Below are 18,037 nucleotides of genomic sequence, written 5' to 3'. Positions count from 1 at the left end.
AAACTGACTAGACTATCATTGGATGAAATTCCCATTTAATGCATTGATCTCACTGCGTGATAGCGTAGTCACTAGGATTGTATGTTCGGGGTAAACACTGCCCCGTTCTGTATTCCAGCTTTCATTGAGGGCCCCAAAACATTTTTGGGAGCCTCCTGAATTCAGGAAGGCAGATACCTGTTTTCAGTTTGGGGCCCCGAAAGATTAGTTTCCTATAGGACCATTATGGATGGGGGTCTTCCCACCCAGGCTCCCCTTCCTGGTGCATGCTTTAAGGAGGCTGCTTACCTGCTGTTTCTACTCTAGAGTAAGAGGTGCTTGGCTGCAGGCACACATGCTTTCCAGACCTGTCTGCATGCCACACATGCACTCTCCTTGGAAAGAGTGTGTGTGTGGTGTACAAGCCCGGAAAATGTGCACGTCTACCAGTGCCTGCAGCCAGTTGCCTCTTACTCTAGAGTAAGAGACGCTTGGTTGTAGGTACTGGCAGGCGAGCGCACACTTTCTGGGCCTGCACACCACACACACACTCTTTCCAAGGCAAAGAGGCAAGTTCTGGTAGGCGTTCGGCTGCATATGAAAGCAGGCTTTCGTGTCGAGCTGATTTTTGTGCAGGGAGGGGCTTCCCGTTTCATGGAAACAGTAGAAACGGATTCCGCACACAACTCTACCAGTCACCTATGTCACACATTACTTGGATCGATAGCTAGATATAATATTGAGTATTCCTAATCCAGGATTAATTTGACATACTCCAACATCCAAAACTTGTCTTGTGGGCAGTTGAGAAGGTGACACCTTTGCTTTCTGATGGTTCAATATTCACAAACCTTTTTTCAGGCAAAAATGTATTAAAATATTGCATATAATATTACCTTCCAGCTATGTGTATAAAGTTATAGAAAACATATGTGAATTTTGTAAATTGGCATCCCATCTCCAAAATACCTCATTATGTGCCTGAATACCAATATTTAAAAATCTGAAAAAATCCCAAACCTTTCTGCTCCCAAGCATTTTGGAAAAGGGATACTCAACCTGTGTCTATATGAGCCAATATGATGTAGTCATTTAAGTATTTGGATTGATTCTGGATACCAGGATTCGAATTCCTTAAGGTAAAGGTTTCCCCTGACGTTAAGTCCAGTCGTGTCCGACTCTGGGGGTTGGTGCTCATCTCCATTTCTAAGCCGAAGAGCCGGCGTTGTCCGTAGACACCTCCAAGGTCTACAAGCTGAATTCCTACTCAGCCATAAAAAACTCCTAGGACATAGGAGCCGCCGGTGGCGCAGTGGGTTAAACCCTTGTGCCAACAGGACTGATGACTTGAAAGTTGGGTTGCTGACCTGAAGGGTGCTGATTTGAATTCAACCCAGGGAGAGCGCGGCTGAGCTCCCTTTATCAGCTCCAGCTCCATGCAGGGATACGAGAGAAGCCTCCTACAAGGATGGTAAAAATAAAAATATCCAGGCATCCACTGGGCAACATCCTTGCAGACGGCCAATTCTCTCACACCAGAAACGAATTGCGGTTTCTCAAGTCACTCCTAACACGAAAAAAAAAACCCTATGACAATTTTGGGCAAGTCACACTCTCTCAGCCTCAGAGGAAGTGACTGGCAAACCTCTCTGAACAAATAGAGTTGGAAACAACTTAAAGGCATACATCGTAAGAGAGGTCCTCTGAGCATGCCTAAAGCACTTTTTCCTCTCCCGCGAATAACCTAATAGGCTGTATTTCAGCTCTACTGGGATTTTTGTTTTCTGGGGAGTGTTAAATTTATTTGGAACTCTTTTTTGCACAAAGGAAATATTAGAAGCCCAGGCCTGCAGGCTCGGGGAGGCAAAGGTAGGGAAAGAGTTGCCAGGGATTTACGCTTATTCTTCTGCTTTTGTCAGCTGGCTCATGGTGTGTGTATGTGTTTTTTTGGAAGTTGGGGGAGATCCCAGGCTGGCTCCAACCTGGGAGGTGGCCATGGGCCAGTTTGGAAGGAATGTTGGCTCCCCTTCGGAGGGGAAAAAAGAAGAAAGGAGAAGCCCTGCCTCCCCTGCAGCTGCCTGGATTCCTCCGCTCTTTTTTCCCTCTCCTTTTTTCACCTTCCTTTCTTCCCAGTCCTGTGAGAACCTCGGCTGGAGCTGAGGTCACCCCGCTGCAGGAAGGAAGGAAATACAGAACAAGAGTAAAGAATGAGGGATCCAAAGTCTAGCCATGTATATGTGAGACCATATACATAGATTTCCTTCCTGAAGCTGAAAGAGCTCTCCCCTTTATCAATAACAGTATTCCGGTCTTGTACAAACCCATAAAAATGGGAAAGGGTAAAGGTGAGAGCATATTGTCGCATCCAATACTCCCTTTTCTTTTTCCGGTGATGGCATCTTGCGGTTAAGCTAGGCATAATTTAAGCAGCTCTTAAAATACGCTGGTCTGCGTTGCAATACACCTACCAGCTTTCCCTTAGCTGACCTTTTCTTGGGCATTTGGAATGACAGTTCCCATCATCCACCCCGTACCGAGGTTGTGCTATTAAGGGATGGTGGGACTTGTCACCAAAAATATCTGGAGAGCTTTGGAAGATGCTCCAGCTTTTCAAAACAAAGCTGTTTGCCAATCCATCCCTTCCCTCTTTATCACAGGCCTGGATTTCTCTTTAGCTTTCGAATACAGGAACTTGGATGCCAAATTTGGGTCAGTGGCTCAGCCAGGGGTGGGAACGGAGCAGGGATATTTTTTAACCGAAAAAGAAAAGAAAATCATCTTTCCATCCCATGATCCTATTGGCAAGAGAGGCGCTCGAGCCAAGCCCAACTCTGCAAAGTATGGGGAGGGAAGGGAGTGTTGTGTGCGCTTCTCCCATCCCGCTCCCCCTCCATCCCTCGGCCTTGCTAATTCCAGCTGTGTTTTGAACACATCTTTTCCCCCCACCTCCCACCATACATCTGTAATTGCTTCCAGATGTAATAGCCACGAAAGCAAGATGAGATCAGCGCCTGGGACTTTGGCCAAGGGCACGGGACCCAAAGGGACAGCCAACCGAGCTTGGGGGGGGGGGGGGCACATGGTTGTGTTTGTCACTGCAGCCCCTATTGAGACCCAGGTCTCCAGTCGCCCCATATTTTCAGATCTTTCCCTCCCCAAGCCTCCACTGCTCCCCAATCTCAACCTCAAAGGCAGCCAAGAGGGCGGTTGGGACATTCAAGCTGTGTCCCTATTCGTATCCGTTGCAATATTCCTGACTCAGTCAAATAGGGGGGAATGTGGTGGTTACGACCCGACGTCACGTTGGCGGAGACAGGATACAGAGGCTGTGTGTCATGCATCCATCTCTGGCGATTTGATTTTTATATAGCATCGTGAGCCTGTGTGTCTTCAATAGCTGTCATTTGCTTTAACCCTTTGGGTTCTAAGAGTTTTAGTAGACCGCAAACTGAAGATGAGACAACAGTATGATAAAGGTTTTCCCCTGACATCCAAGTCTAATCGTGTCCAACTCTGGGGGTTGGTGCTCATCTTCATTTCTAAGTTGAAAAGCCGGCGTTGTTCATAGATGTCTCCAAGGTCATGTGGCTGGCATGATTGCATGGAGCACTGTTACCTTGCCACCAGAGCGGTACCTATTGATCTACTCACATTTACATGTTTTTGAACTGTTAGGTTGGCAGAAGCTGGGGCTAGCAGCAGGGGTTCATACTGCTCCCCAGATTCAAACCACTGGCCTTTCGGTCAGCAAGTTCAGCAGCTCAGCGGTTGAACCCACTGCACCACCGGGGCTCCTATGGTGCAGCAGATTAAAAAGCCAATGCAATTCTAGGCTGCATCAATAGAAGTGTAGTGTCCAGATTGAAGGAAGTAAGAGTCCTACTTTCTTCTACTTTGGTCAGACCTCACCTGGAATAACCTTCTGTCCAGTTCTGGGCCCCATAGTTCAAGAACGATATGGACCAGCTGGGGGGCTCTGGTGGCACGGTGTGTTAAAGTGCTGTGCTGCTGAACTTGGGGACCAAAAGGTCCCAGGAGCGAAACGAGCGCCCGCTGTTAGCCCCAGCTCCTGCCAACCTAACAGTTCAAAAACATACAAATGTGAGTAGATCAATAGGTACCGCTCCGGCGGGAAGGTAACAGCACTCCATGCACTGTTGGGAGTGCTTTCATTACGTATTCCTGAATGGCAGATGATTGAATTGAATGGCTTTTAGGATCTCTTCCAACTCTATTATTCTGTGGATTGTAATGTTTTATCCCTTCTTTTTTTGGAAAGCTTGCCAAAATAATTATGCTCCTCCTTCCCTCGGATGTCCAAAGTTGCCTTTGGCAGGAATAGATGCCAGCTATTTATAACAGGCTCACCAATGTGTCCCATGCGACAAATGTTACTAGATCTACAAACTCCAAAGTATATCCAGAATGCAGTTTGCAGCAAAATGTGACCATCCAAGGATGAAATTCTGCAGATCGTTTTATGCAAAGAAATTGGATCACAGTGCCCCAGGCCATATGCAGAGTGCAACCCCAAATTGCAGAGAACGAAGCCAAACAACAACAACTCCCAACACAAACAGTTTCCCAGAATTATTGCCTTCGATTGGCACAGCAAAGTACTGGGAAGCAAGATTTCAAAATAAACATTACACAATAGGATGAGGCAGGATAGTAATTTTTGGAAAAGGGAGTGCCACTTTCTTTTGAAAAACAAGCCAGATAGAATACTGTACCCTTCTGAATGGGGGAGAAACACAGGAGAGGAAGAATTTTTGGCTTTTTCCTGTTCGCCCTGGCACTTCGTCATAGTCAAAACCCGGCTTGGGCGTTTGGCACTAAAATCTGCCAACAATGATGTTATACGGCTAATTTTGGCAAGGAAACAATTGCAGACCATCCTGTTTCCATAGCTGTTTGCTTTGACAAATCCATCCCACTCACCTATTTAAATGGGTGGCCCATCACGAATTGTGAGAAGCAGCTATAGGAAATCAAAAATGAACATTTCATTTCTCATTAGAGGTAGAATACCTTTTCGAACTGCTAGGTTGGCAGAAGCTGGGGCTAACAATGGGAGCTCATCCCGTCTGCAGATTCGAACCACCAACCTTCCGATTAGCAAGTTCTGCAGCAAAGCAGTTTAACCCGCTGTGGCCCCTTCCATCTCTTTAGTTTCAATAAATTCCAATTCCATCCTGGATCAGTGATTATGCTTCTCAATGAGATTTGATACTAAACAAAGGATCTCTAATCTTGCCATAGCCGAACCATCAAGAGAAGCATACTCCACTTTGGAATTCATGTCTAAGTACAGTAGAGTCTCACTTATCCAACGTTCTGGTTTATCCAATGCATTTTTGTAGTCAATGTTTTCAAAACATCATGATATTTTGGTGCTAAATTCGTAAATACAGTAATTACTACATAGCATTACTGCGTATTGAACTACTTTTTATGTCAAATTTGTTATATAACATGATGTTTTGGTGCTTAATTTGTAAAATCATAACCCAATTTGATGTTTAATAGGCTTTTCCTTAATCTCTCCTTATTATCCAACAGCCCGGGCTGTGGCGCAGGCTGGAGAGCAAGCCAGCTGAAACCAGCTGCAATGAATCACTTTGACCAGGAGGTCATGAGTTCGAGGCCCGCTCGGAGCCTATGTTTGTCTTGTCTTTGTTCTATGTTAAAAAGGCATTGAATGTTTGCCTATATGTGTAATGTGATCCGCCCCGAGTCCCCTTCAGGGTGAGAAGGGCGGAATATAAAATGCTGTAAATAAATAAATAATAAATAAATATTCACTTATCCAACGTTCTGCCGGCCCGTTTATGTTGGATAAGTGAGACTCTACTGTACTTTAAAACAAAATACAGTTTGAACATTGCTTATCCAGAATTGAAAATTCTGTAATGTTCCAAAACTCTTCAACTTTCTGATGGTTGAGTGTACACAAAATTATCAAAACGGTTGGGTAGGAAATTGCCTTCAAGTGTAGGAGGTATCTATGTAATATAAAGATACTTCATGTCTAGACTTGGGTCTAAGCTCCAAGATATCACATTGTGTATTTGTAAGCAAACAGAGGCAATTCCAATATCTGAAAAATATCCAAAATGCTTCCTATTCCAATCATTTTGGATAAGGTATACTCAACATGTATATAAGCTAAATGATAACCTTCGTAGACATTTGGATATAATTAGGCCCATAAGAGGACTACTGTACTATGTACCTGCCTCAACTTTTGGAATAATTCTAAATCTTACCAAGCAGATGGAAGGACTGACAAAAATAGGGAATTATGGTTTGTCAGGAGGAGAAAAGCCACACTGCTGTCAGTCTGTATTGTTTTATCCTTTGAAGCAAAATAGATTAATGCTGATGAATAGGAAACTAATGGAGTAGGATGCATCTACACCAGGCATGGGCACACTTGGACCCTCCAGATGTTTTTGGACTTTAACTCCCACCATTCCTAACAGCCTCAGGCCCTTTTGAAGTCCAAAACATCTGGAGGGTCGAAGTTTGCCCATGCCTGTTCTACACTGTTGAATTAAGGCAGTCTGACATCGTTTCATTACCATGACTCAATGCTATGGAATCTTGGGAGCTATAGTTTTACAAGGTTTTTAGCCTTCTCTGCCAGAGTGCTGCTGCCTTACGAAACTACAACTCCCAGAATTCCATTGCATTGAGCTATGGCTGTTGAAATTGTGTCAATTCATGCCTTAATTCAATAGTGTAGATGCCCCTGTAGTTACATATTAAGCATTTTTGCAACAGTATTTTCAAAACTTTTGGTTCATTTGAGAAAAAGTATCCATTTTCCCCAAAAGGAAAAAAAAATCACAATTTAATACAAAATACTACTAAAAGGGGGGGGGAAATTCCAGCATTTATTATTATTTTTTTAATTCTTTGGTGACTCCTTTTCAATAACAAAATAATTACGAACATGTGTCGGGACAAAAAATAATAATTCTTTTAAAAACTTCCAGCATTTTAGATCCATTTCTACCCAGAAATGGTTTTTTTATTGCTAAATGTTGATAGGAATAACAGAATTGAACAGCCGATAGGCTCCTAGCAATATATGTATATTTCCCTTCCAATGAATGGAGTGTTTATTATTCATAGCAAAATAATAACAATAATAATAACAACAATAATAAAGTGGAACCATAAAAATATTAAAAAGCCCACCCCAAAAACACAAATGTATCGTTAAACACAGTTTAATTCCGTTTGGAGACCATTTGAGAACACACATAACCCAAGCCCCAGTTTAAATGGTCTGAACAGGGAAGGGCTAAGACATCCTCAATCCCGGCCTGCAGGAATTTGGGGGTCTCCTCCCACCCCTGTTCTCTTTTACCCACCCTGTTAATGCACTATTTTTAACTTTTGTTTTTTTTAAAAAGGCATTTCTATAGAATAATTAAAATTACATATTCAACATTTTAAAAAAAAAACCTTAAAAACATTTTCCCTAAGAGAGGAGGATAAGGCAGTTCTATGGTGCAATACCAATTTTCTTCCTCTTTGGATCCCCTTTTTTGTTTGTTTGTTTGTTCGCTCGCTTTGTTTCTGCAGAATCCAGAAAGTGGCCGTTGTAAACTTTGTGCAAGTATAATTATATGTCGGAGAGTAAACATTTTGTTTTGCAAACCGTGCTGCCAAAAACCGGACCTGGCTGGCCATATCTGTCCCATCTCCCATCGCTACCTCCTCCTCCTCCCTCCAGAAAAACCCAACCATCCTCCCATCTATCATACTCCCAACTTGCTGTTGTGTTCATGTACCAATTTACCATCCTGTTGTGGCAAAATCTGAGCACCCTTCCCTATGATACCAGATCTGGCCCTTTAAGACTGTCTCCCCGCCCCTTAGAGGGAGGACCACTTAGGCCACGCCCCCACATTTTGAGCCCACCCACTTGTGTCCCACCAAGCACCCTCCCTGCTTTTGTCTATGGGGAGCACTATGTAAGCATTTCTATTGGTCAGCCCTAGCTCTGTCTTGCTTTTCAAGCCATGCTCAATGGAATGATATAGTTCCTTTAGGAATGCTTAATTCCATTCCAGCTCCTTGGAATGTTACATCATCCCTCCCCCTCCCCCCACATCTACATAGCTCCTCCCACTGTCTCACCAAATCCATAATTACCTTCGTATCAAACTATTTTGAAGCCACATCCCTTTGAAGACCCTCCCCTCAATCTCCAATAAGCCAGAGGAGGACATCTACCCTTGCGTCCACCACTGATTCATTATCTGCCCTTGGAAGGAAGAGGAAGGGCAAGGAAGGGGAAGACAAAAGGTATTATTTAGAGAGGACCAGAGCTGGGAAGTGGGGGCAGATATCCTGGGATTAATATTATAAACAGTGGGTGGTAATATAACCTTGATCCCACCAGGTTCTAGAAGGGAACCTTGGTAGGCCTTCGCAGTGTTGGTTCTGCAAGCCGACAGGTCAAAATGAAGTCTCTTTTTGCTACAGAGGTCAGGAGATGTCCCACCATGAGAAGGTCACGGCAGGGTTGACGGAGCCAAAACCAGCATGGAAAGAGCCTCCTTCAGCTCAAGTTACATATATGAGCGTGCTCAGCACACACGGGATATTAGGAGGAGGAGGAGAGGGAATGCTTAGCAATGAGGGGAAGGGGGAAATAGTAGCGGAGAAGGAAAGCAGGCACATAACTAAGTGAGAAGAAGATTTTAGAGGTGAAGGAATGGAAGGAGAAGGACAAGACAAGTTTAAGAAGGTTGTACAAAGGCAGAACAGCAAGGGATGAAAAGCTGGCTGGAAAAAGAAAAAGTGAAAAAAGGAAATGGTGGCAAGAAGGGATGAGTAGACACAGCTAAGTCAACTAAAGGGAAGGAGGTTCAAGGAAGTAGCACAAGAGGGTCCAAAAGATTGATGGGAGAAAAAGGAAGAGGAGAAGTAGGATGAGGAAAGGAAGGAGGAGATGATGGCAAGAGGGTCCAAGAAGGCACAGTTAAGTCAACTAAAGGGAAGGAGGTTCAAGGAAGTAGCACAAGAGGGTCCAAAAGATGGATGGGAGAAAAAGGAAGAGGAGAAGTGGGATAAGGAAAGGAAGGAGGAGATGACGGCAAGAGGGGCCAAGAAGGCACAGTTAAGTCAACTAAAGGGAAGGAGGTTCAAGAACGTAGTACAGGAGGGACAATGAGATAGATGGGAGAAGAAGAAGGGAAGAGAGAAGGAGATGGTGGCAAGAAGGGACAGGTAGACACATCTAAGCCAACTAAAGGGAAGGGGTTCAAGAAAGTAGCAGAGGAGGTGAGATGGTGGCAGAGGGCAGGAGGCAGGAGCAGGAGGAATGGCCTGTCCTCCTGGCCAAGGTGAGACGCTCACCCGGTCACACCTTGTCCAGCAGGGAACGCTGGCAGTAGAGCAACCGTTTGGGCGTTCCGTAGCGCTTGAAGATGAGGATGGCGATTCCCAACGCCAGGATGGTGAGGAGCAGCAGGATGGGCAACACCACGGCGGCCGCATTCACCGCCCCTTCGCTCCCATTGTCCACCTCAATGATGATGACTTCTTCTCCCTCGCGCCGGTCGTCCGAACTACATCCCATCCAGTCCCGCAGCACCGACTTGGGGTATCCCGGCTCCACTTTCAGCTTCTCATTATTGAACTTCCAGTAACGGTCTCCCTTGTAAAAGTAGGTGAAAACTGTGCCACGAAGTCAAGCCGGACAAAGCAAAACAGAAGGGAGGAAAAAGCGAGGGAGAATTAATGACACAGAAAAGAAACAAACCTAAGAGATATCGGTTCAAAGACATTCGGGAAAGAATTGTAAAATTCTGAAACCTGTTTTAGAAATGCAAAAAAATGGGATTCATCACTGGACAACTCCAACACCGTTTCTAATTGCATGTTGAGAATCTTTATTCCATGTTCAAATTTGGAATTTGCATATTGCAAAGATTGGGTTTCATGGTTAAACCCTGAAGTTTGCATTTTATTTTCTGCATGGTGTTTCCAGTATGAATTCAGAGCCCAGTTCCTAATTACAGTTCTCCTTTTAAAAAACCAATCTAACAAAAAGCTCACATTCCAGATGTAAACTGTAACACCAACATTAACTTTAAACATTTTTTAAAAAGAAAGTCTGTTTCACATTGAGCTTTGATTTGGTTTTGATCTGCACTTAATCATACTTGGAGTAAACAGTTACTAACTTAATCCCCACTGATTTCAAAGGGTATCCTCCAAGTATGATTGTATATTGTAGAATTAATGCAGTTTGACACCACTTCAAATGATGTGGCTCAATGTAGGTGTTTTGTTTTGCAGTATCTTTAGTTTTGTCTGCCAATGAAGGCTGGTGCCACATCAAGCCAAAAATCCCATCAAAAGTGGAGTCAAAATGCATTAATTCTACAGTATAGGTGCACCCTAAATCTAGATCCAATTTTTTACTATCTGACTGATATTTTAAAAATTGTGTCCTTATTTCCATTCTACATTAGCAATGCCCAAGAGGAGCCACTGATTCCAGGAAATCTGGCTTTTCAATGAATATTGTAATATTAAAATAATATTTCAGATTTTACTTATTTTCTCATCCAAGCTAGGAAGAGTCCTGCTGAAAAGTATATATCATCAAAAGTCCATTCATGCATTAATAAATGATTGACAACTGTCATTGCTGAATCATTTTATGAACATATACTTACTCAGCAATGATGGATCATTAGTAATTAATGCGACTATCTTTATACTGGCGGAAACGTTTGTGGAAGGGGCAACTGGATATAACGGAGGGATGTGATACATTTTCATTGCACACCATTAGCATTACATTCCTTTATGGCAGGTGTGGGCAAACTTGGGTCCTCCAGGTGTTTTGGACTTCAACTCCCACCATTCCTAACAGCCTCAGGCCCCTTCCTTTTGCCCCTCAGCTGCTTAAGCGGCTGAGGGGCAAAAGGAAAGGGCCTGAGGCTGTTAGGAATGGTGGGAGTTGAAGTCCAAAACACTTGGAGGGACCAAGTTTGCCCATGCCTGCTTTATAGTATCGCTGCAACACTAAGGAAACTCAGAATCTAATTAGGATGGAAGGACATATATATATATATATATATCTTACCTTCATCGCTGGCCATAAAGGCCCCCCGGGGTGAGTCGGGGATCCCTCCCCAAACATCGATGTTTTTAGGGTAGTCAGCTTCGACAGTTCGGCTCTCTTCATTGAAGCGATAATATCTGAGTAGAAAAAAGAATGTTTAGTTTCAAGAGACGGCAAGCGATTCATTGGGTTCCCATTGGTAGCAGTGCTCCTACTAAGACGACCTGGAGGATGACTATGATGGTAGATTATTTAGATTCTCTATGATGGCCAGAAAATGCCATCATTAACTTTTTGGGATTCATTATAACAAGATATGATGTGTGCCACGCATTCAAAGGAGTCTAGGTCAGGCATGGGCAAACTTCGGTCCTCTGGGTATTTTGGACTTATTTATTTATTTATTTCAGTATTTATATTCCGCCCTTCAGAGGGCAGATCACATTACACATATAAGGCAAACATTCAATGCCTTAACATAGAACAAAGACAGAGACAAACGCAGGCTCCGAGCTGGCCTCGAACTCATGACCTCTTGGTCAGAGTGATTTGTTGCAGCTGGCTGCAGCTGGCTGCTCACCAGCCTGCGCCACAGCCCGGGCCTACCGGTTGTTAGGAATTGTGGGAGTTGATGTTCAAAACACCCGGAGGGGCAAAGTTTGCCCATACTTGGCCTAGTTCAATGGAACAAAAGAGATGCTTAATGGAAATATGCAAAGGGATAACACTATGTCACTAACTCACTTATTTCCCCGGAAGAAGTAGGTCTTTCCGCTTGGCATCCAGAAGAGTGCGGCATCGATCCGGTCTGTGGGGAGCCCTCTGCCCAGTTCCTTAATGTGTTTGGGGTAACCCGGATCCAAAATGGCTTCATTGAAGACCCAATGCTTGTCCCCTGCAAGAAGAAGAGAAGTCTGCTTATCCTAGATGCCAGGCAATGCTAAATAAATCTAGCACTCCCTAGAAATAGGGGATCAATTGCACCCCAAAAATTGTTTGAGAGTCAGCATTGGCTACCAAGAATGCTGAAGTTTTTCTAATCCTATTGGGTAGTTAAAGAAGCATCTACAGTGTAGAAGTAATGTAGTCTGACGCTATTTAACTGCCATGGCTCAATGCTATGGATTCATGGCAACTGTAGTTTCACTACCAGATGGTGCTGGTGGTACCGTTTCCCTAAAAATAAGACAGTGTCTTATATTATTTTTTACTCCCAAAGATGCACTAGGTCTTATTTTCAGGGGATGTCTTATTTTTCCATGAAGAAGAATTCACATTTATTGTTGAACAAAAAAATGAACATTTATTCTATACTGTACAGTAGTTGTCATCACAAACCAACATAACCAAACAAGACAAACTGTGACTCCTGTCAAAAATTTCTTGTTACTGCCATTATTTCCATACACAATTGGTATGTACATTTACCAATCCTGCATGCTATGGAGTTTTGTTTGGCGGGCGCCGGGCATGCTCCCAAACAAAAACTTTGCTAGGTCTTACTTTCAGGGGAGGCCTTATATTTAGCAATTCAGCAAGACCTCTACTAGGTCTTATTTTTTGGGGATGTCTTATTTTCAGGGAAACAGGGTATCACCAAATGACAGCTCCTGGAATTCCATAATTTTGAGCCATGCCAAGTTAAGTAGTGCTAAACTACAATAAATCTATAGTATAGATGCACCATTGAAAATTTTTATACTTTAATCTTACACTTAATGTGCTCTTTAATTCTTTTTTAAATTTATTTTTAATGTTATTAATTTTTGAGAAAAAGTTACAGTTATATAAACATATTCTATACATTGCCCCCTCTTTTATTTACATTCACCCCTGTGCTCCCCTTCTCCAGAGCCATCTCCTCTTCCGTAGTCCCACCAAAAGTTCAATTCTTCCTTTGGAGGTAAATTCCCGTCTTCGTTTTCCAATAATTTTTCTAGAATTTTTTTCCAAATACCTTCAAAGTCATTTTTTCCCATAATCCTTTCTTTACTTTTAAATTTGATGTTAGCTTGTCATTCTGTGCCATTCTCCAAACTTCTTTATACCATTCATTAATTTGTATTTTCATTTTCATGGAAAAACAATTGAAATTTCTGACGCAAAAAATAAATCACATTAAGCAGGGATATATCTGCACTGAAGAATTGATGCAGTTAGGGTCATAGTTTGGTGAGACACTAGCACTCTTAGTCACAGTAAGCTAAAGACCTTGTAAAACTACAGCTCCCAAGCTTCCATAGCATTGAAAAATAGCTGTAAAAGTGGTGTCAAACTGCAATCATTCCACACAGTAGATGCTCCCTTACACCGCAAAAATGTACACAGATTCTTGGGGTGCATCTATACCATAGAATAAATGCAGTTTGATACCACTTTATAGCTCAATGCTATGGACTCTTGGGTGTTGCAGTCTATCTTCTCTGCCAAATAGCATTGGAGGCCCACCAGACTACAACTCCTACTATTACACAGCACTGAGTAATGTTAGCTGAAGTGGTGTCGACCTGCATTAATTCTACCGTATAGATGCACCCTTGGATGGAAACCAGAAACAAAAGAAACTGCATTCAGAATAACATCGGGAACAAAATTACACAGACTAAATTCAGAAAAGCAGATCAGACGGCCAAAGATCCCGGGTGGATCTCACAGGAAACAGGTACCAAACGTTGTTGAAACTTACACAGCCGCAGCAAAAACTAAAGCCAAGCCACAAATTTGGCTTGGCCTTGTGAATTCTGCCTGGAGCCAAGCTGACTGGCTGAAGGATTATCTACAGCAACTGATGATTCACAGAGTTTAAACTATCGTGTATCAGACGGTATTTGAACTGCTTTGTTTGCACCCATGGGAAAACATGGGGAGAGAAATAAAGGCTTGTGATTCAATGGGATTCTAAATAGTTCAGGCAACCAGCCGTGGCAAGATGCGACCATTTTCAGAGGCAACGGAGTAATCGACAAACCTTTGAAGAAGACGAATTTGCCATCTTTTCTTTCATAGGCGGTGTTGATCGTGGAAGGGAGACCGACCCAGAACTGGCCGATGGGGAGAGGATAGCCGTCCATCACGCGGTTGTTCCGGACACGCCAAAACCATTTGTCCTGGAAAGGGAAAAATCCAAGCAGGTTAAATTATGTATGTGTAAGGTGGATGGATGAATGAATAGCCAAAGAGATATTATTGTTACCAGTTACTTATACCCCACTTTCCTCTCTTAAATGAAACTCAAAGCAAATAGATGACAGACAGATCCAGAGAGAGAGAAATATACAGATATCTCCCCACCGTCACTCAGGTTAGGTCCCATGACCCCACAGCATTGAGCCATGGCAGTTAAAATAGTGTCAAACTGCATTAATTCTACAGCGTGGTGGCAAGCACCCGGTGGCGCAGCAAGTTAAACTGCTAAGATACAGAACTTGTTGATTAGAAGGTCAACAGTTCGAATCTGCAGACTGGGTGAGCTCCCATTGTTAGCCCCAGCTTCTGCCAACCTAGTAGTTGGAAAAAAGCGAGTAGATCAATAAGTACTGCTTCAGCGGGAAGGTAGCAGTGCTCCATGCATTCATGTCGGCCACATGACCTTGGAGGTGTCTAAGGACAATGCTGGCTCTTTGGCTTAGAAATGGAGGTGACCACCAACCCCCAGAGTCAGACAGCACTAGACTTAATGTCAGGGAAAAACCTGACATTATACATAGGAAGGTTCTTAAAATGGATGAGGTGTCTACTAGTCAAGGGAATCTAAATCAATGGTTCATATAACTCTTTACCTTCAACCCTAACAGAAGGCTAAATGATCACATGAAAAAAGTAGAGTCTCGCTTCGCTTATCCAACATTCTGTATTATCCAACGCAGTCAGCCTTTTAGTAGTCAGTGTTTTTGTAGTCAATGTTTTTGTAGTCAATGTTTTCAACACATTGCGATGTTTTGGTGCTAAATTCATAAATACAGTAATTGCTACATAACGTTACCATGCATTGAACTTCTTTTTCTGTCGATTTGTTGTAAAACATGATGTTTTGGTGCTTAATTTGTAAAATCATAATGTAATTTGACGTTTAACAGGCTTTTCCTTAATCCCTCCTTATTATCCAACATTTTTGTTTATCCAATGTTCTGCCGGCCCGTTTATGTTGGATAAGCAAGATTCTTCTGTAAATGGATCTGTGAAATTTCCATGTTTCATATAAAATGCAGAATCCGGGGAATTTGACACCACTTTAACTCAATGCTATTAAAATCCTGAGCACTGCAATTTGCTGAGGCACCAGCACCCTTTAGCATAGAGGACCCAAACCCTGTAAAACTACAGTTCCCGTTATTCAATAGCATTTAGCCATGGCAGTAAAATTGCGGTCAAACTGAATTAATTTTACAATATAAATGGTCCCAGAGATCACTATACTCCCAGTATGTCCCAAATCTCCTTCCTTTTGGCCACTGTCCTTCCCTGCATAGCTTATAGTGATGGTCTTTCTCCAATCAGTCTCACCTTGAAGACAAACATCTCTCCCCGCAGCACAGCAATAGTGTCAAATTTTCCATCGCAGATGTTGGGGCCGTATGACGGGTTTTTAGGGGGCCGGTCAGGGACACGGGGCTTCGCAGTCGTGCGGGGAACTGGAGGAGGTTTACTGGGGTGGCCCATTTCTGAACCTGGAGACGAGAACAGAACGATTTCTATTAATGCATTTCAGGACAGGAATCAGGACGGAGATGGAAGCATCTTTCAAAGCATCATGGAAGTATGAACACAGCAAAGGACCTCTTGGCTGTGGATGATGGGAGCTTGAGTCAGGTAAGGCTGTTTCAAAAAGCTAAAATTTTCCACAACTAGATGTCCCTGACCATAGCCATTGCTAGAAATTATTTTCTAGCTTCCATATTCTAGGATGATGTACTTCAATTACCAAATGCTAGAGAATGACTCTTTCTATTACAGTCTAAATAAATGCAATTGAAGAGGGAAGTTGATCCTGTTTGATCTTGGAAGCTAAGCAGGGTCAACCCTGGCTAGCACTTGAATGGAAGACCACCAGCAATGACCAGGTATTTTAGGTGCTATTTCTGAGGAAACAGTTGTAAGAAAACACTATGAAAAATTCACCAGGTTGCCAGAAGTCTATGGGCAACTTGAAGGCACGTAGATAATCTGAAGCTTTGTGCTGACTTTATTATGGCCAATGGCAACTAGTGACATGGAGTTGGTAGTATGACACCTTATTTGTGGCATACCCACAGGAAACTTTTGAAAGTCTTCAGTTACTAATCACAGCTTTGTTCAGGAGAATAGGGACACAAGAGGCAATGCAACCAGAGAAAGGGGTCAGTGGGTGATCATACCATATAGCTGCTGTATGCCACGTCGGTCATCTTCAGGCAACTCAAAGTTCTCCGTGTCCATCCATTGATAGAAAGGTGCCATGATAGCAGAGGGGTCGTTCGAGTGCTCCAAGCCCAACGCATGGCCCAGCTCATGCACAGCTACCAGGAAAATGTCATTTCCTGCAAAGGGGAAAGGAGACACATTGATACCCCAGAAATGAGGCCATATCTACTCATTAGGACATTTCAATTCCATGTCATTTGGAGGACAATGAATGAGTCAAATTTAGGAGAGGGGAAATTATTTCATGGAGTTTTTTTATAATTTCTGAAAGCACCTGAGAAATATGGATTCCATTTCTCCATTAAGAGTAACCACTCTGATCCAATAGAGCAGGGGTCCCCAAACTAAGGCCCGGGGGCCGGATGCGGCCCATCGAAGCCATTTATCCGGCCCCCACGGCACAAGGGCAGAAGGGGGTTGGGCAAAATAACCCAAGGGGTCTCTTCTCTTACAACCCTTATTATTATTATTATTATTATTATTATTATTATTATTATTATTATTTGAAACACAACAAGATGAGTCCAGAGCAGACACTCTGCTGGCTGTTGTATTGGATCATACGTCGGACACTTCCCAAGTGTCTAGGACTGTGTGATGTATCAGTGAATAATACGCGCAGATTCCAGTAAGGTGGCCTTCTGCAGCTGGCATGTGATCATTTTATCAGTGCCAATTGTGTTTAAGTGCAGGCCAAGGTCTTGAGGCACTGCACCCAGTCTGCCAATCACCACTGGGACCACCTTGACTGGCTTGTGCCAGAGTCTTTGCAATTTGATCTTTAAATCCTCATATTGTGTCAGCTTTTCCAGTTGTTTCTCATCAATCCTGCTGTCACCTGATATTGCAGTATCGACAATCTATACTTTGTTTTTTAACACGATTGTAAGGTCAGGAGTATTGTGTTCCAAAACCCTGTATTATTATTATTATCATTATCATTATTAACATTGAGGCGGGGTGGCCATCTGTCAGGGATGCTTTGCTTGTGCTTTCGGTGCACAAAGGCAGAAGGGGATTGGACTCAATGTCCCAAAGGGTCTCTCCCAACCCTCATTTTTATTATTGTTGTTGTTATTATTATTAATTATTATTGCTCAGTGACCAACTATAGTCCGGCCCTCCAACGGTCCGAAGGATCATGAACTGGCCCCCTGTTTAAAAAGTTTGGGGACCCCTGCAATAGAGATTAGTTCAGAACTATACAATCATCAGGCTGTTGTGCATTTTCCGGGCCATATGGCCATTTCTAGAAGCATTGTCTCCTGACGTTTCACCCACATCTATGGCAGCCTGGAAAATGCACAACCCAGTGATTCCAGCCATGAAAGCCTTCGACAATACAGTAATCCCTCCACATTTGCAGTTTTGACTTTTGCAGATTTGATTATTCAAAGATTTGCTCTTTCGATTAATCTCTAGGTCCTCCATTATGACTCTATAGTCAATTTCCTCCAGTCTTGCAAGGGGACATAAGGGATTTCTAGACAAAACATCTCTCTGTGGATCTCTAGCTCCTTTAGTGTAGTTCTATCATCATTTTCCAGCAGATGTTGACCA

At 43.1% G+C, this 18,037-nt stretch overlaps 1 protein-coding gene across 1 annotated transcript in view; it reads right to left on the bottom strand.

Annotated features, from left to right (window-relative positions):
• Nucleotides 1-6,859: 6,859 nt before the first annotated feature.
• The window catches only part of mmp14 (matrix metallopeptidase 14), a 29,774-nt gene continuing 18,596 nt past the window's right edge, over nt 6,860-18,037 (bottom strand). Inside the window, exons 5-10 of the mRNA XM_062958229.1 lie at nt 16,432-16,593; nt 15,581-15,744; nt 14,046-14,184; nt 11,822-11,972; nt 11,099-11,214; nt 6,860-9,678 (exon numbers count right to left, since the gene is read on the bottom strand). Coding sequence (XP_062814299.1) covers nt 9,362-9,678; nt 11,099-11,214; nt 11,822-11,972; nt 14,046-14,184; nt 15,581-15,744; nt 16,432-16,593 — 1,049 coding nt within the window. The 3' untranslated portion in view covers nt 6,860-9,361. The remainder of the gene's footprint in view (nt 9,679-11,098; nt 11,215-11,821; nt 11,973-14,045; nt 14,185-15,580; nt 15,745-16,431; nt 16,594-18,037) is intronic.

This window comes from Anolis carolinensis, chromosome 6 (assembly GCF_035594765.1).
Source record: "Anolis carolinensis isolate JA03-04 chromosome 6, rAnoCar3.1.pri, whole genome shotgun sequence".
Taxonomy (NCBI): domain Eukaryota; kingdom Metazoa; phylum Chordata; class Lepidosauria; order Squamata; family Dactyloidae; genus Anolis; species Anolis carolinensis.
This window is presented reverse-complemented; position numbering and strand designations above follow the sequence as displayed.